Here is a 25,047-nt window from a genome sequence, read left to right as displayed (position 1 = left end):
TTTTCGCCAATGCTCTCTATCACGACCATCATTTTACTCCGTTTCTCCATGTCACCACCCTTTCACTAGTGATCTCTCTCACGACCATAATTTTTTCTCCCATCTCACCACCCTTTCACTAGTGCTCTCTATCACGACCATAAGTTTTTCTCACATGACACTATCGTTATCCTCTCAATTGTGGTTTTAGTGCAATCTCTTTACTCTCGTGCATCAAATTTCCTCACATGGCACTATCACTATCCCTTTCATTGTGGATTTCAGTTCAATCCCTTCGTTTCTCCTTTCCACGAGATAACCTTCCCCTCCGTGGCATTAATTTCTCTGCTAAAACTTGGGCCACTTACGACAGGACCTTCCCTATATATGGACATGGTATTTATCATCATTTCTGCTATTTCTTCGTTTTTGTGAGATCCACAATGCCGCGTTGACTACATCAGAGCTTCTAAAATAAGAGAATAAAATTGCCTTGGTGAGGCACACGTTTTCAAGGATAATTTAGAAACCTGACAATCATGCAAGGCCTTTATAGGATGTATTGATCCGTGATCACCAGTTATGCATTTAAACTTTCCAAGGCCCAACCAACCTGCAAATTGGGGAGGATGGCGCCTTGGGAGGATTGTGATGGGATGGCTAAAGTTTAGCAGATCTCGCAATTATCAAAGCTGTGTCAATTTTTCGGAGAAGGCCCCGCATAGTGTTCCAAAAACTGAAGAGCTTTCAAAAATTTACAGTTTCCACGGTACCTCGTCAAAATAAATCCCAGTAAAATATTATATATCGTTTTTGCCACTGATTTTTTTTTTCGAATTTAATGGATGGATCCCCCATATCGCCGACAGGAAATGTCAGAAAATGGATATTTTAATTGCACGAAATAGAAGGGCAGCTCTGAAGGCCTTATAATGTTGGCAGCCCACTTCGTATGGATGGAGATCATACGTTATTTCGTCGAATTTATTCATCAAAATTTCAGATATACATCGACTGCAGAGCCCATGAGTTTGAATTCAAATGACATTTTCAGATTCGTGGTGGTGATGTAACAAACCCCAAACTTCAAAATCTTCAGTGCTGAATACAACTTTTTTCAGGATCGAGCAGAACACCCATTTCAGATCCACCAGCCTGCAATCGTCCAAGGCTTTGGATCCTGCTAAATCTGATGGCGTCCCAGTCTGTGCTAAATTTGGTGTACTTTTCATGCGTTTCGAAGGCCGCCATGATTCTGGCAGAGCACAGCGAAGGCGATGCAGAGCTGGAGGAAGTAGCAGCGGAATGTTTAGAGAGGGTTCCGCCTTTACACAGCCGATTCACGCATACCACAAAAAGAAAAATGTACAGTTTTCTAATGGACGGCCCATTTATTTACTGTGCCATAGTGGATGAAGCGCTCGGGAAACCGCAGGTCTTTGTATTTCTCGAGCATGTCAGAGATGAGTTCAAGAAGTTGTTGAAGAACAGAGGTTGTGAAGGGCTCAGTTCGTGCTGTTTTGATAAAGAATTCGGTCCTGTTTACAAGCGCCTTGTGGCTCCTCTTGTGGGTGTTCCTCAAATAGAAAAGGATCGCTTGACGGAGGAAGAATCGAAATCCCAACCTGCTAAAACGCATCCAGTCCAGGTAAATAATTCTCCCAAAGATTCTCTACCTGTGTATGATAATACCCAAATTCAGGATTTGAATCACGAGCCCCTGTTGGGCCATGGAAAGAAGAAAAAGAAGGATCAGGCCACTGAGGTCATGGATATTATCCGGGAGAATGGCAGCAAAGCATTGGATACGAGTAATGGGCTCGAGGTAATTGTCGATGGTAACTGCCCAGGTGGGTTGTCATTGCAGAAGAGTGCTAGCTTCAGGAATAAAGGGCAGCAGCTTGCTCAGAGAATGTGGTGGCGTAATGTGAGGCTGGTGTTGATTATAGATGTGGTAGTTTGCACAATTCTATTTGGGGTTTGGCTAGGCGTCTGCAGTGGATTTCAATGCATTTCCCGATGAGGGGTTATTGAAGTTGAGCCGAGGAAATCAGAATGGTGAAGGCTTGCTTATGAAGAACCAAGAGCTTGAAGATGAGAGAAAAATGCCCCTTCCCCCACCTTCTCAAATTTAGCCCGCTTTAGCCAAACTCTTTTTGAAATACCTATGATGGAGTTTGATGTCCTAAGATTATAGGGCTGCTTTGATTCTCTTTCAAGCTCTGAGGCCTTCTGGTGCTGTCTTCATACAAAATTAGACGGGCTTCTATTCAAATTTTCTTTCTAGTTTACTACAGGAGCATTTTATGTATACATAGACATGTTGTGGTATAACGCCAATGCAATGCGTTCTGTGTGATTTTTATTGGAGAAAGCAATGTATCTGACAATTTAGATCGCTTCTAAGACATAAGTTTCAACCATAGTAAAATAATACAGTGGAAATCGCTGGCTTTAGAGGGAGTGCCGATGAACTTATCAGATAATTCGACGGGGATTGACGTCTTTGGATATTTTAAAAAGCAAGTTTCAAAGAGAAAAGGATCCCTCCTCTTCTATTGGCTGGTTCAGCATTTCAGGTGCATGAAATATAATGTATTTCCAGTTTCTGTGAGTTACAGTACTCTGGGGTTGTACATCCTTTCTTTGTGCTCAAATGCTGGACTTTTTCCTGTAGTGAAAAGGTATTTTGTTTTCTTGTACATTGCTTGGCATGGCTAATTCAATGCTTGGTTATTAGAGACATTTCATAGTTTAGATGGAACTAACAATTCTTTTGGCACTAATTCCCATGTTGCTGTTTCGGGGAAATTGTAATTTGGTTTGATACTGAGGCTAACGCCAATGTTAATTCTTTGAGATTCCATTCACTCCCTTTGATAAAAGGTAATTGTTCGTTTGCCCACATATCCTAACTTCATGGCTTTTGCATTTTTATGCTTTATTAATTAAGCTTCTTTTCACCCGATCAAGTACCTTGAATTTGGTTATTGTTTAAATTGCATCTATTATATGACACAGTTTTTCAATTCCTGAGTGTCTTGAAATGGTGATGATCTTATCCAGTGACCAGTCTCTGCAAAGTGAAACACTTGGCAGTTTCCTTACTGTAAAAGATGATTTATATCTCAGTCAATAACGACTAAGGCAAGACCATGTCGATCCTTTTGTTACGCCATGGAAGTGAAAATCACTTTAATAAAAAGGTACAACTTTATATAAATGCCCTTCTTTCTCAACTACAAAAAATTGAAGGGTTTTATCTCTTTTAGTTGAGCTCCAAATTAGCACCGCATGAACATGAAAAACTTTCACATGAAGATATAATTTATTTGCGATCAGCAAGAGTATAAAATAACAGTTAAAAATCGCTTAAATTACTAGCTTCTCAAAATTCAAAAATAAATCCCCAGAGCCTGTTGGCTACTGTAAATTATTTATATCTCACTTTAGCATCCATCTTGAATTCTTACAAGTGGAACACTGCCAATTGGTCTGTGTGCCACATCAAAGAGATACATGAATCTGCCACATCAAAGATATACATGAATCAACTAAACAAGACATTGTGGTCATGTCATTGTCGAAAACTTTGGACACCTTGTTGAAAGTTTATGATTTTTTATTTTGAGTTGATGATGCTCAAAGCTCGAGCATAACTCCATGGCATCCACATTCTCAATGTGGCTAGAAAGATCGACACTTGGCCACTCACAAATTTTGAATATTCATGGTCTATCCACTCATGATTTCACTCAGAATTTATCTTTGCATCCCTTGAAGAGAGGGTGGGCCCTAACCCTACAAGTGTGAGCTCATTGGTCCATTCCTGTTGAGATGAATCCATAAAATGCTAATGCAGATCTAGATATGATTTTCAAGTGTAGTGAAAGGGAACTTGTGTCCTCTGTTTACTTGCTGACATGCTGATATATAATAAGTCATCTTTTAATCTTGTTAGCTAGGAATCAAGTATAATACCTTCAATTTCTGCAAGCACATGAAATATTTTCCTCGCCATTAAGACAAGTTTAGATAACTAGATGTGATGCTGTTGATTTGTGTGTCTGAGTTTCTTAAATAATAATCTATAGAAGGGAAACATAGATTATTGACCTTTTACAGGGAGATGTTTTTTTATTTTTAATGATAACCTTATCTTTTGGTTGAAGTGGGGTCGAGAACCCTTGGAGTTTCACTTCATAGGTTATTAGGTAGAGCTTCAAGAGGTCGCATTAAGAATTGAACATAGGCTAGTTGTGGTAAACCTCCACTAATTTACTGCTAAAGCACAACACAATTGACAAAAAAATTGGTGGGCCTTAAAGAAAAACACAAAGTGGGCTTGGGTCTATAATATCTACTTGTGGGTCATCACCTACCAATGTCATAAGTTCATGTTGTGCCTCCCCTATGCCTATCTCAAGGTGCATGGTAAAGCTTGTGGGAGTCGAATCTAATTGATTATGTTCACCTTAAGGATCTTAAGGCAAGCATGGGGGTGGGCTTGAGTTTGTAATATTTACAAGCAAGGCAACACTTGCTTGTATCATAAGTTGAAGCCCTAACCCCTCTGCCCCCCTCTCCCATAACTACCTCAAGATGTTAGGTAAAATTTGTGATAAGGGAACCTATTCAATGGTGTTTTCCTTAAGGAGAATGCAAGGATGGGCTTGCATCTATATACATACATAGTCATTATCTCCTGGTGTCATAAATTCAATACCTACCTCCAAGTGCCTCCACTGTTATCGTAAGATATTGGGAAAAGCTTATGTAAATAAAACCATAACCAATGGGGTGAAACTCCTTGTTCCTCATCCCTAGTCCTAGACCCTTGATCCAAAATTGGATTCCAAAAAGGTCAAGTCCCATGGTACACTGAGTTAGAGATAGATAGAAGTGAAAGATTCATCTAAGTTTAGTTTTGCTAAGCATAAGACAAGTGTGTTAGATTTCGTTAAACCTAGCACCCGCTAAATCATTAACCTAGTAGATTGCAGATCTACTAAATAACTTACACAAATAGGTTCTTAATTGAATTAGCAGAAGAAAAAATAAAATAACCAATTTTGTAAAAAAACGACACATAGATTCTACCCAATCAAAGTTTTTAATTAATAATCCAAACTTACTTGAGATCCTGTCTTGGGATAATGGTCCAATTGAGGAATTATTTACAACCCTAGATCTAATTCAGTGATCAACTCCCCTTGGCTGGTCCGAATCTACTTGCTACCCTTCCTCAGAGCTAACACTCACTGAGAAGCCTCTCTCAATCTTGTGCTGTTGTAGTGTGTCTTTCCCATCTCCCTAGCCTTGCTTTAATAACTTTACATTGAGCTAAATCTTAACCCTAATCTCCAATGCGATTGATAGTTGAGATTAAATATCACCTCACTTGAGATCAATGATTGAGGTTAAAACATTTCCACTAAAGTCATTTACTCTACTTTTCCTAAGTTTTTTTAGCTCAATAAGCCAACATAATAATATGTGTTTTTCCTAAGTTAGACTTATGCTAAGTTACATTAGCAACTTGCTCACAATTGAGTAGGTGTTCTGACTTCTACATGCTTAGACACTTAGTCCGTGCAACATTACTTGCCCGAGCTACAAACATCACGCTCCTTCTTAGCAAAGGAGGTACTTCTACCACCTAGAATTAGCTCTGATCTTGGACTTGCATCCACTACCATGGCTACACTTCCTTGCCATCATCCTCGAATACCCGCTCCCTGTGAACTTGTTCCTAGAGGCCTCTTGATCCTGAACATCCTGTAAGGTCATCTCATACGAAGAGACCTTCTTGACTAATTTGGAGGAATCTGTTGACTGCTCCTTCTCACTTTAACCTGAATGCTAACTCCCTATTAACTGTTCAACTGTCGAAGCTACTTGCTTCTTATTGTTTGTCTCTACTTTGCTTCTTGTTGTGGCTTGAATAGGTTGGCTGTTCATTTAGCCTATAAATGTTACTCTCTCTACCTCCAAAATATGGCCACTGGTTGAGCTAGATCCTCTGGGCTTGATAAGTGTCTGTCCATCCTGGAATGTTACACCAAACCCCTTCTTCTCGATCATCGAGACTGAGAGCAAACTTCACTTGAGTTTCAACACCCATAACACGTCCTTCACTTTTGTCCTGCCTCCTGACTCAAGTTGGAATACCACTGTTCCAACCCCCTTTACTGCATGCTTTGTATCAACTTTACATCCAATTCTGAGTCCCACTCGGTTAGGGTGGGGGTCTGCTTTCGTGCTCGTGTCATACATCTTGTGGCTCTACTATTTAGCCGCCATGTGCTCACTGGTAATGTGCTTGAGGTAAGGTAGGAAACATGTGTGAATTCCGCCTTGAACTTCCTGACAAACTCCTCCTAAGCTTTTGCCGATGTAGCTATAGCTAGCTGCATGCCCTTCCCCCTTTCTTCCTATTTGGACACTGTGAAGCATAATGTCCCATATTATGATGGGAGAAACACTTGACCTTAGTCAAGTCCTTCTTCTTCCTTGGCTATGAGGTTGACTCCTCACTGCTACTCGAGCTCTTTCCGTTTCCTTTTGCATTCAGAGCCATGTTCTCATCATTTCCTTGTTTGATGATTTTGCCCTTTGATTGTAACTTGATTTCCTCTAGTATGCAGTCATCCCCAAGCCTATCAAATGTGGGTTGTTAATTTTAGTTAACAATGGTATGTTTATGCTTAGCACAATTACTTCAATGTTCCTTTAGCAACCCAATGACAATTTCCAATTTAGTTTTCCAATAGCAATCACATTAACCATAAATCACATTGACAGTAACTATAGATAGAACATGAATAACAAAAATGCAGAAGACAAGCCAAGACAAGAGGACACCAAATTTGGCGGATGCCAGGGAAAACCCCAATGTGGGGAAAACCCTTTGATCAATTCTTCTTATTATTATATCAAATGTTCAGTAGAGAGAAAGTACAAAAAGTAAAATTAGACTTGCCAAATCAAAGTCAAAACAACCTTGTCAATCTGCAGTCAACTGCAGTCAAACTCAGCCCTAACCAAAAAGTCAAAGATGGTCAATGCAACAGTCAAACTTGCCTCCTTGAGCTCGGTCAACTTTTGTCAAACTCGACCTTCCTTGTTGGTCAAAGTCAACCCAAAATAGTCCTTCAAAGTCCAATCAAATTCAGTCAAAAGAGAGAGAAAGTCTACTCTAATTTTTTGCGATCAAAGTTGCAGTCAACCCTGGTCAAAGTGCCCAAATTTTCTCGATTTCTTTGCCCAACAACTCGGCCTTCCAAGATCGAGCTTCTGACCCAAAAATCAATGCACCCCTGGTCAATGCTGGTCAAACCTGCAACAAAATTATGAAATTTCGACTTGCAATTTGTACTCCTTCTTGCCACACATGTGAGAGAAAATAGCTGCCCAATGGCTGTACGACCCAATCAAATGAGGAGAGAGAAGAATGTGTGAATGATGATGATAAATGAGGTGAGAGGTCACTTATATTTATACAAGTTGTTGAGGGTGAAGTGACATGTCTCTTGGGCTTCATGAGCTTATATGATGATGTGGCCGACCTGAACAAATTACACATGTGTGGGCATAAATTCAAAAAAATTTTTTTGGTTGTCCAAATTAGATGATCTTTAGATCAATTTTGGTCCTCTCGAAAAGAGGAATTCAATGCAATCATCATTTCCATCAAATGAGCTATCTAAAGTGGAGTTTGGCCCTAGTTGCCAATTTTAACATGGGTAGTTTATCTTGAGCACAGACTCCTCTGGTGAACAGATCCCATGCCTCCGAGAACCTGTTCAACGCCACATTTACTAGTTTTGAGTCTTCTACCTTTTCTCCCACTACCGCAAGTTGATCATTAATTTGTGTGATCTTCACTGAAAACTCATCATTGAGTCAGATTTGGTCATTTGCGCAGTCCAAAGCATATCTTTCAATATCATCTTCCTATTTATTGTCTTGCTTTGCTATAATCCTACTAAGGCTTTGAACATATCCTTGGCTGTTTTCTTCTGGTTAAGTGAGGGATCAAATGTTCCTATATGGCATCCATAAGTACCCTTAGTGCCTTTATCTCCTTCTTTGCTAGGAGGGCTTTTCCTAAGGATTTGACAACTCTGTGATTCGGTCTTAACAATCTCCCAAAGATTGTTTTCCTTGAGTACCAAGGTGATGCTAGCCTTCCAAGGTAGGAAGTTTGACTCTCTGTCTAATATGTCTTCATCAGTGTTTTTAAAACCGGAACCGGTGACCGGACCGGTCCACCTAATGAACTGGTTTACCGACCGGAACCGGTCTAATCGGGACTGGTTTGGTCTAAACGAACCGGTTTTAAAAAAATACATTAAATAATTAATTTTTAATGAAACAAAACTATTTTTAAGATGTAAAACCATGATTCCAAGCCAATAGAGACAAAATATGCAAAGTTTGCTCATTTATATACCATGCAAAGGTGATTATATCAAAATGGCACCGAGTGCAATACATATCATCGACAAAATAACAAAATACATAAGAAATGAGGCTCTAAATGGCCTATAAAGTCCAAAAACAATGCTGCAAGCTATGAGGCCATTGGCCTACTACAAGTCTACAGTGTACACATGATCAATCATCAAGTCCATCACCACTACTAGACACAGGGTCATCATCAGGAGCTACATAGACATCATCTGGTTCAGAGTCTGAGGATGCCTCAGCCTGATCTGCAACCTCAGTATCAATGCCACCAATGACATCAAGGAGAGTACACAAGAATTTGCTCAACAATAAGCTCAGTTATGTATGATGTACATCCAACATTTAGCAGGTAAACTTGGAAGGTAGTACAAGACTCCCCAAGTCTAAAGATATGCAGACTAAGTCTGCAGGGGTCTTCAGTTTCCTTTACAATCAATCAATTCACACATTCATTGCTGCTCTATGACTGTTGCCTACTGCTATTCTCACTGCATCTTCCTTTTGCACTTCCTGCTCCCTCTATGCAACTTTTCACTGCTCCCACTGATCCAACTGTCCACTAACACTGCTGTCACTTGCTTACTCGTAATACCAGGTTACTGCCATCAAGAGGATTACTGTGTCATTGCCACTTTCACTGTCCATAGATCATAGCCATACCTCTTTGTCATGCTGCAGTCATCACTGTTGCACTGTTTGTGAAGTCACTGTCATGAGTCAAGCCATACAATCCTGTCATGACTCACTTGTGCTCATCACATTTTGTAATATTATAATATTTCTTTGTGACTTTGTCTTGTTGTGACATTGTAAGTTGTAACTTCTAGTACAATTTGTCGTCTAGTATAGTGTTTATCATTTAGATTCTCCAGCTGTATGCATGACTCCTATTTATATATTAAATTGGTATGTTGGGGAGTTACATAAGGTGTCAAATTTATGATAGGGTTCCTTTTCTATCTAAGGACCCTCGCTTCACTTTTAATGGATAAGCTATGTTCTCCAAGTTAATAAAATTGAAGTGCTTTTGCTTCCCATCTTGCTCCCACCTTTAGCTTATACCTATTTTGGCATCAGAGCCTAAAGATTAGGTCTCTTTCACTCCAGTTGGTCTATGTTTAGAATCTAGATAAGTGCTACAGTTTACTATATCCACATTTCTCATCCTGTCACTTGTTTTGTAGAACTTGGGTATTTGTTGGTGCCACATATCTGTGTATTTATCTACCATATTTGTAAATTTTCATCATGGGCATGAGCACACTGAATGTAGTACCGACTCTGATCACAGGTCACAAGTTGTGCCTAAAACCGGCCGGTTTAGGACAAAACCGGCCGGTTTGTTACAAACCGGCCGGTTTGTTACAAACCGGCCGGTTTTGTCCTAAACCGCCGGTTTTTACCGGTTAGGTCAAAAAATCGGGCAAGTGATGGGTTAAACCGGGTTTTTAGGCCGGTTCCGACCGGCCAGCTAGCTAACCGGCCGGTTTGACCGGTTACCGGTTTTTCAAAACGGTTTTTAAAACTATGGTCTTCATACTGACGACCCATTATAGCCATTCCGCCAAATCTTGTTGACTTTGCTTAGCCGTTGACTACGCTAACTTGTCATGCGTGTCATCACCTTCCTTGACAAACTCAACACTGGGGTATGTACCTGCTGTTTCAGTTGCCTCTCAACCTATGATGGCGGCTTTGTCTTTGACTGCTTGTAGCCGCCCCTACTGACACTTTGTCAAGCAACTCGACTGTACTCAACCTTTGTTGGACTAGTTAGCTCGCAACTTTGTTTATCCCTAAGGTTTCCCTTGCAGTGCCACGCCTTTGCTACTTGCTGTGATTCTCCTTCCCCGTGCTAACGTGCTCTACCATCGCTGCCTGCTGAACTTTCTCTCCGCCATGTGCAACTTTTTTTCCAACGAATCGACCCCATAGTTGGCGGCTAGTGTTATGCACTTGACCTGCGAGAAAACCAAAATACTAGAAATACGGAACAATATAGCCAGAAACACAGAAATATCGCATCAAATGAGACAAGTTGCAAAGATATTTTTATTATTCAGAAGCAAAATACAATGTTCACTTGCTTCTTCAAGGGGGCAACCTCCAACAAGGCAAAGCTCAATTACAATAAGACTCGATCATTTGTCCCTTACTATCTAAGACTATTTATAACTTAATAACTTCCAAAACCCTAACTACTAGTGGTCCCTTGCATGACATGGGTTAACCACTTTATTTATTAACTATGGCCTATTTATAACTAATTGTGGTCCCTTTTCTATAATGTGAGTCAACCACTTACAATTATTATTAATGCGGATAACTGCTTATGGGCTTTATTGACTCAACTAACTAACTATGACTCTGACTAGGCCTCTTGGGCTTATTACATAAATAAGGTGTTAGGGTTGGACCCTAACATGCTCTCCCCCATCAAAAGCAGCCTTGTCCTGCCTTGTCCTCAAGGCTGAAGCTGCGGAAACTGTTGAAGAATAATGGCTGGTTTGCATGTCACATCTTCTGGAAAGGTGTCTTTCCACTTGATGAGAACTTCGTTGATCTTGCGGCCGTGAAGATGTCTTTCACGAGTATTGAGGACCTGTTCTGGTCGGAGCCAAAGTGAACCTTCCTCATCCAATTCTGGCATACTTGTTTGAACCCTGCAATTGTTCCCCACAACTTTCTTGAGGCACAATACATGGAAGACCGGGTGAATTTTTGAAGTAGTTGGCAAGGCTAGTTTGTAAGCGAATGCTCCTATACGTTGAAATACCTAATAAGGCCCATAGAATTTTGGTGCTAGTTTCTGGCAGTCCTTTTCTTTGAGATACGTCTTCTTATATGGTTGGAGTCGTAGGGACACTTGGTCACCTACTTGAAATGACTGCCTGGAACGATGTTAGTTGGCCTGTTGCTTCATTATGTTCTGAGCTTGATGTAGATTATCTTTGAGATGAGCGATCATGGTGACATGGTTCTGTAGGAGCTGATCAACTGCTTGTACTTTGGAACATTCGGGGATATAAGAAGCTGGTGAAGGTGGGAGTTGGCCATACACTGCCTCATATGGCATCATCTTGGTGGCTTCATGATAGTTAGTATTATACCACCATTCAACTAAAGGCAACCATTGTACCCATTGATGTTGCTTGTCTGAAGTGAAGCATCGCAAATAGGTCTCCAAACATTTGTTGATTGCTTCTATTTGGGGATGATAACCTGTATTCAGTTGGAGCTGCATGCCCTGGAGCTTGAAAAGTTCTTGCCAAAATTTGCTGGTGAAAGTGGGGTCTCGATCAGACACAATGGAAGTCGGCATGCCATGCAGTTTGAAGATTTGGTCCATGAAAACTTGAGCCATAATGTTGGGGTAAATGGTTGAGGTAGAGCGCAGAAATGAGCGTATTTGGAAAGTTTGTCAACAACCACCATGATGACTGATTTGTTGTCGGACTTTGGGAGACCTGTAATGAAATCCATGGAAATATCCGTCCAGACGGAAGCAGGGAGTGGCAATGGTTGTAAGATTCCTAGTAGCTTGATTGTTTCCCCTTTGTTGTGCTGGCATACATCGCATTCAGCTACAAAAGTAAGAATGTCGTTCTTTGTGCCGGTCCAAAAGAAAGAGCGATGTGCTTGTGCATAAGTCTTCTGTAAGCCTGAATGTCCTGTAATCAGAGGGGAGTGCAGCTCTTCCAAGATGCGGTTTTTGAGGGTGGAGGTCGGGGATAGCACTACTCGATCCTTGTAGCGAAGAACCTCATCCTTCCAAGAGTAGTCTTTTGAGGCATTAGGATCTGCTCTTAAGTTATTAATGAGCTGGGACAAAGAGGGGTGGAAGAACCATTCATGACGAGCTTCTTCAATCCAACATGGTATGGGTAGAGAGAGTGATAAAAGGGTGCCCTCATCCTCAAATTGGTGCGACAAGGCATCAATCATTACATTGTCACACCCCTTCTTGTAAATTATCTTATAATCATATCGCAACATTTTTGCAAGCCATTTTTTTTGCTGTGGCGACGATAAATGCTGCTGTAGAAAATATTTTAGGCTATGATGGTCAGTGCGGATTTGGAAACGTTGCCCCAATAAGTATGGTTGCCAAGTGTCTACTACATGTAAGATGGCCATCATTTATTTCTCATATGTAGATTGACCTAGATGTTTGCCACTGAGTTGTTGACTGGTGAAAGCCAATGGTCTACCTTCTTGCATTAATACTGCGCCAATGCCCGTACCTGAAGCATCACATTCAATCACAAAAGATTTGGTGAAGTCTGGTAAGGCCAATACTGGAGTGGAGCACATGGCTTGTTTGAGAGCCAAGAAGGTTTGTTGAGCTGCGCCAGTGCAGAGAAATGAATTTTTCTTGAGAAGATTAGTGAGGGGTCTAGCAATGCGTCCATAATTGCGGACAAATTTGCGATAGTAGCTCGTGAGACCCAAGAATCCCTGCAAACTCTTCAAGATTTTTGGTTGGGGCCAATCTTGCATTGCCTGAATCTTTTTCGGATCAACCCTCACTCCGTCACGACCCACAATGTGTCCCAAATACTCTACTTCTTCCATGCCAAAGGAGCACTTGGATAATTTGACAAATAATTTGTGATCTTGGAGCAATTGCAATATCTGGTCAACATGCTGAAGGTGTTTGTCCCATGTTATGTTGTAGATGAGAATGTCATCAAAAAATACTAGGACAAATTTTCTGAGATATGGTTTCAAAAGGTGGTTCATGAGGCTCTGAAAAGTGGATGGAGCATTACAGAGACCAAATGGCATGACTAGGAATTCATAATGGCCTTCATGAGTTCGAAAGACTGCCTTGGGAATGTCAACTTCCTTCATGCGTATTTGGTGATAGCCCGAGCGGAGGTCTAGCTTGGTAAAAAATTTAGCACCCTGCAATTCATCAAACAGATCATCAACTACTGGAATAGGAAATTTGTCCTTGATAGTGAGCTTGTTAAGGGCCCTAAAGTTGGGACATATGCGCTATTCTCCATCTTTCTTTAAAACCATGACCACTGGAGATGAATAAGGGTTGGTGTTGGGACGAATAACATTGGTTTTGAGGAGTTCCTTGATGATTTTTTCAATTTCATTCTTTTGTGCAAAAGGATATCGATATCGGTGAACATTTGGCGGCTGGGCACTCGAGATCAAAGGCATGCTATGATCATGTTTGACCCTTAGAGGGTGGGAGCTCCTTAGGTCTGTCAAAGACCCGCTAGTAGTGATCTAATACCTGTTGCATATCAGGATGAATATGAGGAGTAGTGGATGGCCTGGATGGCATTAAATTGGGCTACTACCCCATGGTTGCCCTTTCTTAAAAGCTTCTCCATTTGATGTGGGTTGATGATACTAGAGCACTTGCTTGGAGTCCCCTCAAGGTATGGTTGTTCCGCTTAAAGCTCATATATAACTCCTGGAAATCCATTGTGACAGGGCCCAATGTGCGGAGCCATTCAACACCAAGGACAATGTCGCAACCACCCATTTCAATGGCAAACATGTGGGTTTTGAGGTGATAATCCCCTATCTGAACTTTAATATTTTCACAACGTCCTTCACATTTCATGGTCACCCCATCAATGATAAGGATTTGGAAATTAGATATGGCATGTACAAAACAACAAACAACTTCTGCTACTCTCTTATGGATAAAGTTATGAGTGTTGCCACTATCAATCAACACCACAACCGAGCAATGCTTAATAAAACCTCAGTTTTTGAGAGTTTGGGGCGAAGAAATTCCATCCAAGGCATAGAGTGATATAATCGGCTCATCTGGCATCCCTGTGAGATCATCGACTGAGCTGTTTTCAGTAGCATCAATTTGAAAGAATTTTGGTTCCTTGCATTTATGTCTTGGGGAGTACTTGTCATCACAATAGTAGCAGAGTCCTTGTTTCCTTCTTTCGGCCATTTTTGTCGGCGACACCTTTTGAACCTTAAGTGTTTGGGTGGGGCCCATAGCCTGGGTGGGACGTGCCTTTGTGACGAAATTTGGACGATTGGACTGGGCATTTAAGGTGACTTCTACATCTAAGGTCTTATGACATGCGTTCAACCAAATAGTTGGGTGATGCATTTAGACATGGGCTTGAATGGCTTCCTTTAGGCCACTGATGAAACATTCCAAGTAAAAGTCCTAAAGTTGCATGAAATTCAATTGTTTTTTTGTATAATGGATTGATTCCTCCTTCCACTCACCAGCTAGATATTTTGAAAGTCTAAAGTGGACATTGTCTTATGCCTTCGATCCCTATATAACTTGCCACCAATTTTCGGAAATTTCATTGAGATCAACCTTATGACTCCATGCCCAATGGTCCAATTTCCCATTCTCCAATCAATTTGTTATTAATCATACTTGATTTGGCCACTGAGGATATTTAAGACCTGTTACCGTTGTGACCTAGAGTAGCAGAGTCAAAGAGAGATCCCTCTCTAGATTGGAAGGGCCAACTTCCTATCCTAAAGTGGTTAGAGGTTAACTTAGGGGTTTTCTCCCATAACCAGGAAATTTTTAAGTGATAACAATAATGATGAGCATGATGGAAAGAGGGAGCTTCAGAAACCATGATAATATTGAAGCTTTCATCTAATGAGCATATTGATGATTGAAGGATGAAGTTGAATATGTTGGTGCTTGTGAGATTAGAAAGGAAGTTGTTTGGTTCAGGAAGCTTCTATTTGATTTATTTGGAGGACTGATGGATCCCACTGTTATATATTGTGATAACCAAAGCAGCATAAGGTTGACAGAGGACCCCGTGTTTCATGCTAGGACTAAGCATATTAATAATAAGTACCATTATATTAGAAGTTTGGTACAAGATGGGGTCGTGAAGCTATAGTATATTCTGACAGATGAACAGGTAGTTGATATTTTGACTAAATCTCTCCCCAATAAGAAGCTTGAGTATTTGAGAAGCATGCTTGGATTGGTTGATATCTCCTATTTGATTGAGAGGGAGAAATGATGAGTTGTTGTACCTTAGGCTGATTAGCCCGTATGATGGTACTTTGAGTTGGTATCTTGGCAGGTAGCCTAGATGATACCTAGAACCCTGTTAGGGTTGGTGTCTTGGCAGGTAGCCTAGATGACACCTGGATCCTTGTTGGGATGGTACCTTGGCAGGTAGCCTAGATGGTACCTAGATGGGTTGATACCTTGGCAGTTAGCCTAGATGGTATCTAGATCCCTAGCATTGTGCATGTTGTTTATGATACTCTTCTTATGAGAACTCTTTAGAGAATCCTTGTACCGGTTGTACAATTATGAATACCTCTCTAGTTAAGAGGGAGTGTTGAAAATGTAACTATGTTCGGTCTTCATAATTGTCATTGTACTCATGTCATTATGTATATCTTATGTATCTATCAAAAGAAGAAAGAATTTTTTTTTTTTTTTCAAGCATGGGTTTCATGCTCCATTTAAGTGGTCATCTAGGTCAAGCATGCATTTCATGCTCTTGTTACTGCTCAAACTAGCGGGGGTCCTAGAAGGGGATCCTATACAGCGACTACTAGGTCAAGGGGGAACAATGGAGCAATAGACCACTGTCACCCTAGCTAAGGCTCCCTACTCTTTATGGACTTTCACCGATGGGAGGAGACCCGGTATAAGAGGAATCACACGGATGAGTAGATCAATGAATGGATAAAGGGTGATTCCTAAAGCCTATTCGCAAGAGAGACTCAATGATGTGGTTTACTTGCTTAAGAAGCAAGGTGATGGGCTCTCTAAGAAGGGCTAAGAGGATACTTAAGGCTAGGGTTTGAGAATCTCTTGACAAAAGGCTTCCTAGGTCTAAGGATCCTTGTGGAGAAATGGATTCTATGTAATCCTTGTAGAATATGAGTTACAAAGTCGTGGGACGAAGCCAAGTGGATGAAAACTAGGTTGAGGGTATGGAGTTGATCAATCAAGGAGGGGCTTGACCTAATTGGGTAGGAGAATAGGATCAAAGGCCTAATTTTCTTGATATTTTAATGCAATGATCCCAATGCGGACACTAACCCAAAATCAATCTAGGGCAAGAGTTGGTCTTGCTGCTAGGGCTTGCTATATCTCAGGATTCCATCGCTGCAATTGCTTGAAATTTGGAGGACCTATAGAGAAAAACCCAATGCAGTAGTGGACCAAAAATTAAGGAGTTTGGATGGCTACAATGAAAGTTATGTGATGCCCTGGGTAACCTACTAGGGTTAGGCCTAGAATTTGGAGAGGTGAAGGAAAGAGAAGTAAATTTGACTACCAAAGGGATACGAGGATCATTGCCTTATTGCTTGGGCTTGATGGAGTCAAGATACACATAGATCGAGAATTTTCGTGAGCTAAGGAGTCCTAATTAACCTTCGCTAGATTACTCAAGGGAAACAACTAGATAATTAGAGATTTATACTTCAAATTTGCCAAAGAGATGAAGTTTCGAGGCTTAAAACCTAAGAGGTGCCACTAGGAACATTCACCCACTCTCTTCAAGTACAATGAATGCATTAAATCACTTATTCAAGGCTCCTAGAAGAATTTCACATTTACTTTAGCCCATACAAGCTATGTCACAAGGTTCGTTGAACTTTAACCTTGAGGTTCGAATTTTGGCGAACCTTAAAAAAAATTGAGGTTTGGCGAGCCTCATCGAACCTCATAGCCATTGATTAAGTCCATAGATCAAAACTCATAACTTCCTGTCGCAACTCAAGCTTGTAATTTATCCTTGCAATTTCCATGTCTGTGATAGCATTTTTGATGTTTACTGATGTTGATTTCTTACTATTTTATCGTATAATTCATTTTAAATTAATATATATAGATGAACCTAATGACGAACCTCATCAAAACATTCGAACTCAAACTGAACCCAATCATTGTCGAACCTGAAGTCGAACCCGAACCATGTGACATTGCATACAAGAATAATGATAACCATAACATGCAATAAACCAGTAAAATAACAAGAATAACAACAAATTTTGGCTTACATGAGAGAGAGAGTATATCCATTCATCAACTTCGCATTGAAAAGAAGCTCCAAAGACAATAGCGAAAATCCACACATCATAGTGCATCAAGAATACTCTGAAAAGTTTACCCAACAAAAGGTGCGAAAATCTCTCAAGAGATACTAATCCAATCCAAGTGATGATGAATGAGAGAGAATGCCTCTTTTCTATTTATACAATCCTTTAAGGGATTCAAATGGCCTAATTTGGACTAATAATGTGCATAATAACAATACTTTTGGTGATAAGCTCACCAAATAGCTCCATAATAAGAATAATTAGCCTCTCAAGAGGGCCGAAATGATGAACATGATGAGTTGTTAAACCATTGAAAAGGCCTATTGGAGTCCAAATGTGCCAAAATGAGAGAAGAGGCTCCAAAACATAGTGGACAAGGGGGTGGCCCCATGTTTTCCAAGTGTGTCACATGTGGTGCTCCCAAGTGGGTGTGGGGCACAATGACATCCTCATGCGTCTCCAAGTGGATCGATACTACCTGTAAATGATCTGTAAGGGCTAGGATGATGACATAAGCCTTGACAAATCCTCATATGGACCCTGGATCATTTGCTTGCTAGGCATGGTGAACTAGGTTCATCATCCTCATCCAAAAGGTGGAACACGAGCAATCTCTGAAGGGTGCTGGGAATCCATGAAGTGCTATCTGCTATGGTGGAGGCCCATGGCTCTCTACGCTCACCCTACAAATGCCATTGTGACCCTTTGGAGCGCTTAGACCCTATATAGGGAGACCAAACCTTAAATGGAGACCCATCTGCAATCCTGCATAGGATCCAATGCATCCCCTCGCCTTCCAGTACAACAAATCATTAGGGTGATCAAGTAAAAGAGCTTACAAATCATGGAAACCAAGTGGGCACTTCATAGTGGCATGCCCTTCCATAATGGGCTTTGGCATGGACAAGTGTCTCCAAGCTCTAAAAGGAGGTTAACCAAGGACCTTATTAGGTGGTTTCAGCCTCTAACGGGGGTGATATGTTTGTGGTATATTCTTCAAATGGTAGGTGGCATGTGATAGAGTGATGGAATGGAATGGGGCATGAAGGGGAAGCTCTAGGCCAGATGCCATGGTACAAGGGTAGCTAAAATAAGGGAAGCCCACACTTGGGTATATGAGTGTAGGAGGGAGCAATCTTAGTACATGAGTCACCCTGGCCTTTGTTTTTCCACCCTTCTTCATGTGCCTTTTTTCTTTTATTGGTTTTTCTTTTTGTTAACTGCTTGGGGCTCAAGGGAATGAGAGCATGATGTGTAGTATGTAGCAGTGGATACCTCCTTCAGGTGGGGCATTTCATTGCCCACTAGGGTTTGGGACAATCATGGGTTCCTTAATGATGGAGGGGGCTCATTTAGGGCCCATAGGAACCTTGGTGATGGCCATAGATAGGGGTAGAGCTCATGTTATGGATTTTTCCCATGTGCTAAATGTGTAAGTCCCGACCATCTTTTGCATTTTATGGTACAATTTCCTGTTAAGAGGGGCCAAATATGCTTTTTCTTTTCTTTTTAGCCTCATCAACCTCTGTGGCATCGTTCCAGTCTCGACCCAAGGTGTGGGCAAGGGGAGGGGGTGGCTAACCCCTTATGGACCCAGTGGACACATGTGGACCCAGATGGGAGAAGTGATGAATGGGGTGGTAATGAGTAGAAGGGGAGTGATATATGTAAGTCAGGAAGCGGGACCACGCAACCAAAATCAGGGTTTCCCATGTAATACCACCCCTAAAGCCTAAAGGCCAGTAAAAGAGATCCCATGGGACTAGAATCCAAGGTTAACCACCAAAAGGGACATAAGGGACAAGAGTACAAACCTAACCAATCTTTCTATTGAATCCCCCTACTAGTCCATGCCGAAGAGTGTCCATGATACGTAAACAAGAATACTCAATTATGAAATGATAAGCCATACCTTTGGGGTTGGGGGGCCCACCTTCAAACATACGATCATAATACATGGGTGAGGGACCACATGGTTGGCTTAGGTGGCATATAAATGGCACATCGAGCTATCTGATGGCTGCAAGGGGCTGCTAGTTGTCGGCTGAGGACCATCTTGGAGAAAAAAATTCTCCCAGGGATATCACCCACAAAGTGTTGGGTAATAGCTCCTAGGGTTTGTCAAGTCAATAAGAGATGTGTCATGAATCAAGAGTCTTTGTCATATATATAAGACCCTATTAGGCAATTTGTAACAAGAAAGAAGAACTATTTTTTGAGTCAAAATTGTCAATATTGACCTCCAAGACCAAGTCGGCCTAGAAGAGGTTATTCGACCCCTTGAAAAGGGTATAAATACAAGTGATTTTGACCTCATTAGAAACCCTTATCACAAGAAGTTTGATCTACAATAGAAGAGTGTGAAATTCAAGGAAGAAGCCAAGAAAGTCAAAGGAGAGAGAAGTTGAAGCAAGGAGGAAGGAAAATCGAAGTTTTGACCTAGTTTCTGGACTATTTTCTATCACACGTGCGAAATTTTGAGATGCTGCAGTGGGCCGAAGTTGCGAACCTATTGCAGGTCCGAAATTTAGATGCCGGGGGTTGAAATTCTGAGTTTGCAGCAGTTTTGGAAGGGTTTGACCCTTGTTGACTTGGTTTGACTTTGACTAGTTGGAAGGGATTTTGTTGGAGGGATGACTTGGTGCTTGGAGGAGGTCTTGATCTAGGGTTTTTGGTTTTGGATTTCTCATTTGAAGCTGTTTCTATAATAAGAGAAGAATTTTGACTGGATTTTTCCCTAAGAGGGGTTTTGCATTGGTTTAGAGCTTACGTCTTGTGTTCATTGTTTTATTGTTTTGGTAATTGTTTGATGGAAGATAACATAATAAGAATGAGAGGAAGAAGTTAATATAATATCACAAGCAATTATCAAGAAAGAGAAATCACCCTAAGTGCTGCCATATAGATTTCTCAACATTGGAGAGAGATCCAGGTGGACGAGATTCTTTAAGAAGCACCTTCCTTGCTAAGAGGGAGTGTTGAAAATAGTAGCAAAGAAGGTGTTGAGAAATCAATGCATGTAGATATTAGGGTTTGATTCCTCTTTTTCTTGATAATCACTTGTGTATGTTGGCTTCTTTTACTTCTTAATTATGTTATCTTTCATCAAGCAATTACCAAATCAAAATGTATGAAGATCACAAGAACAAGGAACACAAGATATAGGCACTTAGCCAGGGCAAAACCCCTATCTAGGGGAAAACCTAGTCCAACTCTTCCACTAGTAGATTAAATCAAAATGAGACAATCCAAGACCCTTTTGACCTAAACAATGACTTCCTCCAGTCACCAAATCAACCCTTCCTTTATGTAGACAAACTCTACCAAATCCTCCAAGTGTCAGCTCCTAAAAAACTGCTTTAATCCAGAATTTTTGCCTCCCAACTACAAAATTTTGTACTTGTAGCTACTTCAGAAATTTCGGCCCCTGCAACTTGCCTAGAAACCCTAGAAAACTCGCACGTGTGAGAGAGAGATGCTCCAAACTTCGATTTTTTTTCTTCCTTGAATTAGGTCTTCTTTCCTGCAATTCACTCTTCTTTTTGTCCTGTTTCTCTTGTAGATTGAACTTGTTGAGTGTGTGCTCTAAATGAGTCAAACTATCTCTATATATACTGCTTCCACAGGATCAAATTCCCTTTAACTCGACCAACTTCTCCAGGACAGGGTCGACTTGGTGAGGAGGGACAAAATGACTATTTTAGACTCAAAATAAAATTCTTTACATGATACAAATGCCCAAGAAGGGTCCAATAAATGTGACTCAGACTCTTTTGACTCGACAAAACCTAGAAGCCTTCAATGGAGGTTATGACCTAGAAAATAAATAAAAGAGCATGAAACCCATGCTTCAAATATATTTTTCTTTTACAATAAATTTTCTTTTTCTTTTCTTTTGACAAGTAAAATTATGAAGACTGACACTAGTTACATTCTTCAACACTCCCTCTTAACTAGGGAGGTATTCATAATTACATATATACATAGGTACATGGATGAACTCAAAATGACATAATCTATGAAGAGTTATAGCACACACAGTGCTACAGATTAGATACTTGACCAGGGTATCTAACCAGGTGGGACTAAGGTGTGTTCCAAGCTTTAGCCTCTATAGGTACCATCGGGCTTTAGCTCTTAACACGAACCTAGTGATTTAGGTGTGTATCCAAGGTTGGAGCTCCAAGACCAACCCCACCCTCCCTACTTCAGGATCTAGACATCATCACAAGCCGACCAAATGTCCTCCCAAGCATCTTGTCACCCCAAGATGCTTCATCTCTCCCTATCTACTAAATTTGTAATATCAACCAATCCAAGCATGCTTTTGAAATATTCAAACTTCTTATTTGGAAGAGACTTCGTCAACACATCAACTACCTGCTCATCTATCAAAATATATTGTAGCTTCACGACTCCATCCTGCACTAAACTTCTAATGTAATGGTACTTGTTGTTAATATGCTTCATCCTGGCATGAAACACGAGGTCTTCAGACATCTTGATGCTGCTTTGATTATCACAATTTATCACTGTAGGATCCAGTGGCCCTCTAAACAAATTTGATAAGAGTTTTCTTAACGAAATTGCTGCTTTTCCTACTTCTCATGCAACAACATATTCAGCTTCAACGCTACTTAAAGCAATCGGAAATTGTTTACTACTCATCCATGAAATCATTGTGGATCCCACACTGAAACAACCATTGGTAGTACTTCTTCCATCTCTTTCACTGCCACCCCAGTCGGAATCAGTAAAACCTGTTAATCTAACTTCCTTCCCATCATACTTTAGGTAGTGATGAATAGTTCCACATAAGTATCTTAAAATGTGCTTGGCAACTATCTAATGGTCATGAGATGGTTGAACTGAAATTGACTAAGAACGTTTACAACAAAACATATATGAGGTCTAGTATTCACTAAGTACATCGAAGAGCCCACCAACTTATGATAACTTGTAGGATCAACGGGACTAGAGTCAGAGCTTCTCAACTTCTTTAGATTTGTGATCATGGGAGTATTCATAGGCTTGGAATTCATTATACTGAACTTTTATAACATCTTGATTATGTACTTTCCTTGACCAAGATATATGTCTCACCGAGTTTCTACCAAACTTCCAAGCCCAATCAGTGATGCACGAGTCCTTGATCTTTCATTACAAATTCTGTTGCCAACATCTTCTTACATTCTAGAATTTTTCACTTCACACCTGTAACAAATAAATCGTCCACATATAACAGTATAATAACTGGTTCATTCTTCACTATCTTGATGTAGAGGTTTGCATCGACAGAACTTTTGACAAAGCCAATCCTTAGAAGATAAGCATCCATTCTTTTGTACCAAGCCCTAGGATCTTGTTTCAAGCCATACAGGGCTTTCTTTAATCTGCAAACGTGAGTTTCCCTACTATTTATCTCAAAGCCTTCTGGTTGTTCAATATATACTTCTTCATTTATGGTTCCATTTAGAAAGGTTGTTTTGACATCCATTTGATGGATATTCCATCCCATAGTGGCTGCTAAAGAAACCAAAGATCTAATAGTAGTGTACCTGGCAGTAGGAGCAAACGTTTCTTCATAGTCTATTCCTTCCTTTTGAGAGAAACCCCTTGCAAAAAATCTTGCTTTGTATTTGTCTATGCTTCCATCAACGACATGTTTGATCTTGTAAATCCATTTTGAAGTGACAATAGATTTGTCACTAGGTCTAGGAATGATTTCCCAAATCCCATTCTTCATGATAGATTGATAATCTAAGTCACATGACACGAGGACACGAGACACGGAGGACATGTATATACGAGTATTCAATACGAAATGCAACGACCTGGAAACAGGACACGGGGGACACGTTTTATATATATTTAATAATATATATATATACCGAAATATAGTTTTTTATCCATATTAATTTGTGAAGTGAAATATTATGTGTTGTTTTGTGATGCAAATTAATATTTCATATCAACCCCAAGGCTGAAAGTTCATAGGAATCAGATCAGGGAAACATCTAGTAACTTGGTAAGAGATGAAATTTTGGTTTTGCATTAATTGTCATAGACTGAAATTTCAACGGGATAGAGGTGAATTAACTTTCCCAAGGCCATTTTGTTTCTTCCTGAGAACATTGTTGATGTAATGGGTAATAAGAAAAACCCAGGATAGAGCTAAATCAGCCCAACGCTTGGGTGTCATTTCTGTTACAAGTTAGAATGAAGGTTTTTTTTGTTTGTAAATCAGGTTATAGCTATGCTGCACTGTTAAAATAAAAGCTCCCAACTATTGTTGTTGCATTTATTGTGTTGATTTGCATCATGGGTGTTCAATGAGATTCATTGGATCTAGTTTAAATGGCCAATAAATCTACTTCCTGGAGTTTGCAGTTATGGGAAAAAGCTTATAAACAACACTCCCTTAGTGGCAAATCCATTTTCCCTGAGTTGTTTATCATGCAGAATTAAATAATGGTGCTTGTGGTTTAAAATATCACTTCTATGGCTAAAATCTATTGAATCCCCATGTTGTTTTGGCCTGTTGGTCACTCCCAAGCCTTTTTTAGTTTTTTGAAGCTACCATGATGCATCTTCTTGAACCTGCCTTTGCATTCCAAGACGATATCCGATTCGTTGAGTGTGTAGCCCCCAAGACCTGAGAGCTGGCCTGAATGTCTAAAGCAGTGTCGGAGGATTTCCTAAATCCTGACATTTGTCCTTGTTAGAGTAGGTACATCTCAGGGGACAATAGTTGGCATGTGACTTGTTAGTACCCTGAGGCATTCACTGTTGGTGGTTGAGGTATTACGTTTTCTGTGGAAGTTGGGCCTTATTTACCTATGATTTGGGCAGCTAGGCTTTAAATTACATTTTTTTGTGGGGTACGTATTCAACCTGTCGAAAAACGTTAGGGCCATGTTTTCTACCAACGAAATACGCGTTTTCCAAATGCAGGACACGATGAAAACCGACGAATACGTTTTCCATTTTCCAGGAGACGATAAAAATTGTATTCGACACGTATTAGGGCCGCTTTCGTGTCCAGTATGTAAAATATGGGACACGGGACCCTGGAGGACGTGTCCTGTGACTTAGTTGATAATCTTCTTGCATTGCTTTCTTCCATTCTTCTTGATGAGCGACTTTTTCAAAGCTAGTTGGTTCTGCTTCAATTAACATTGTCATGTACGCTGCATATTCCGAGTATCTTTTCAGTCTTTTGCTTTCTTTCAAAGTTCCTTTTGCTGCTTCATGTCCTTCGGCATCTTCAAGTGTAGCTTTTAACCAATTTGGCCTCTTCTTTGTTTTGGGAATGATTGTAGGTTGAATAAGTTCACTTGGTCCTTCTTCTTCTTGAGTTGTAGGAGAGTTGTCATGCTGCTTTGCTTCTTCAAATAGTGGTGCATCTTCTTCATTAGATTCAATAGGTATATCCTTGGATTTTTTGTAGGCATGATTTTCATCAAATATAACATCTTTGCTAACTTTAATTCATCTGCCTTCTTTGATGTAGATTCTATAAGCTTTTGATGAAAGGCTATAACCAACTTTTGA

The 25,047-nt window shown here is 40.4% G+C and overlaps 1 protein-coding gene across 2 annotated transcripts in view; it reads left to right on the top strand.

Moving 5' to 3' along the window:
- Positions 1–373: 373 nt before the first annotated feature.
- Positions 374–25,047, top strand: part of LOC149184632 (phytolongin Phyl1.1-like) — a 78,373-nt gene continuing 53,699 nt past the window's right edge. The window contains exons 1-2 of one of the 2 annotated variants that reach the window (XM_089417634.1): positions 374–748; positions 849–2,663. In XM_089417634.1, the coding sequence (XP_089273760.1) occupies positions 1,172–2,002 (831 nt within the window). In that variant the 5' untranslated portion in view covers positions 374–748; positions 849–1,171 and the 3' untranslated portion in view covers positions 2,003–2,663. Of the gene's footprint in view, positions 2,664–25,047 lie in introns of both variants that reach the window. The other variant, XM_089417633.1, reaches the window with a different exon arrangement.

Source organism: Pinus tabuliformis, chromosome 3_2 (assembly GCF_031772625.1).
Source record: "Pinus tabuliformis cultivar Carrire ecotype Pingquan chromosome 3_2, CPIR1, whole genome shotgun sequence".
Lineage (NCBI taxonomy): Eukaryota > Viridiplantae > Streptophyta > Pinopsida > Pinales > Pinaceae > Pinus > Pinus tabuliformis.
Note: the sequence above shows the minus strand (reverse complement) of the source record. Positions and strands in the feature narration are given on the sequence as shown.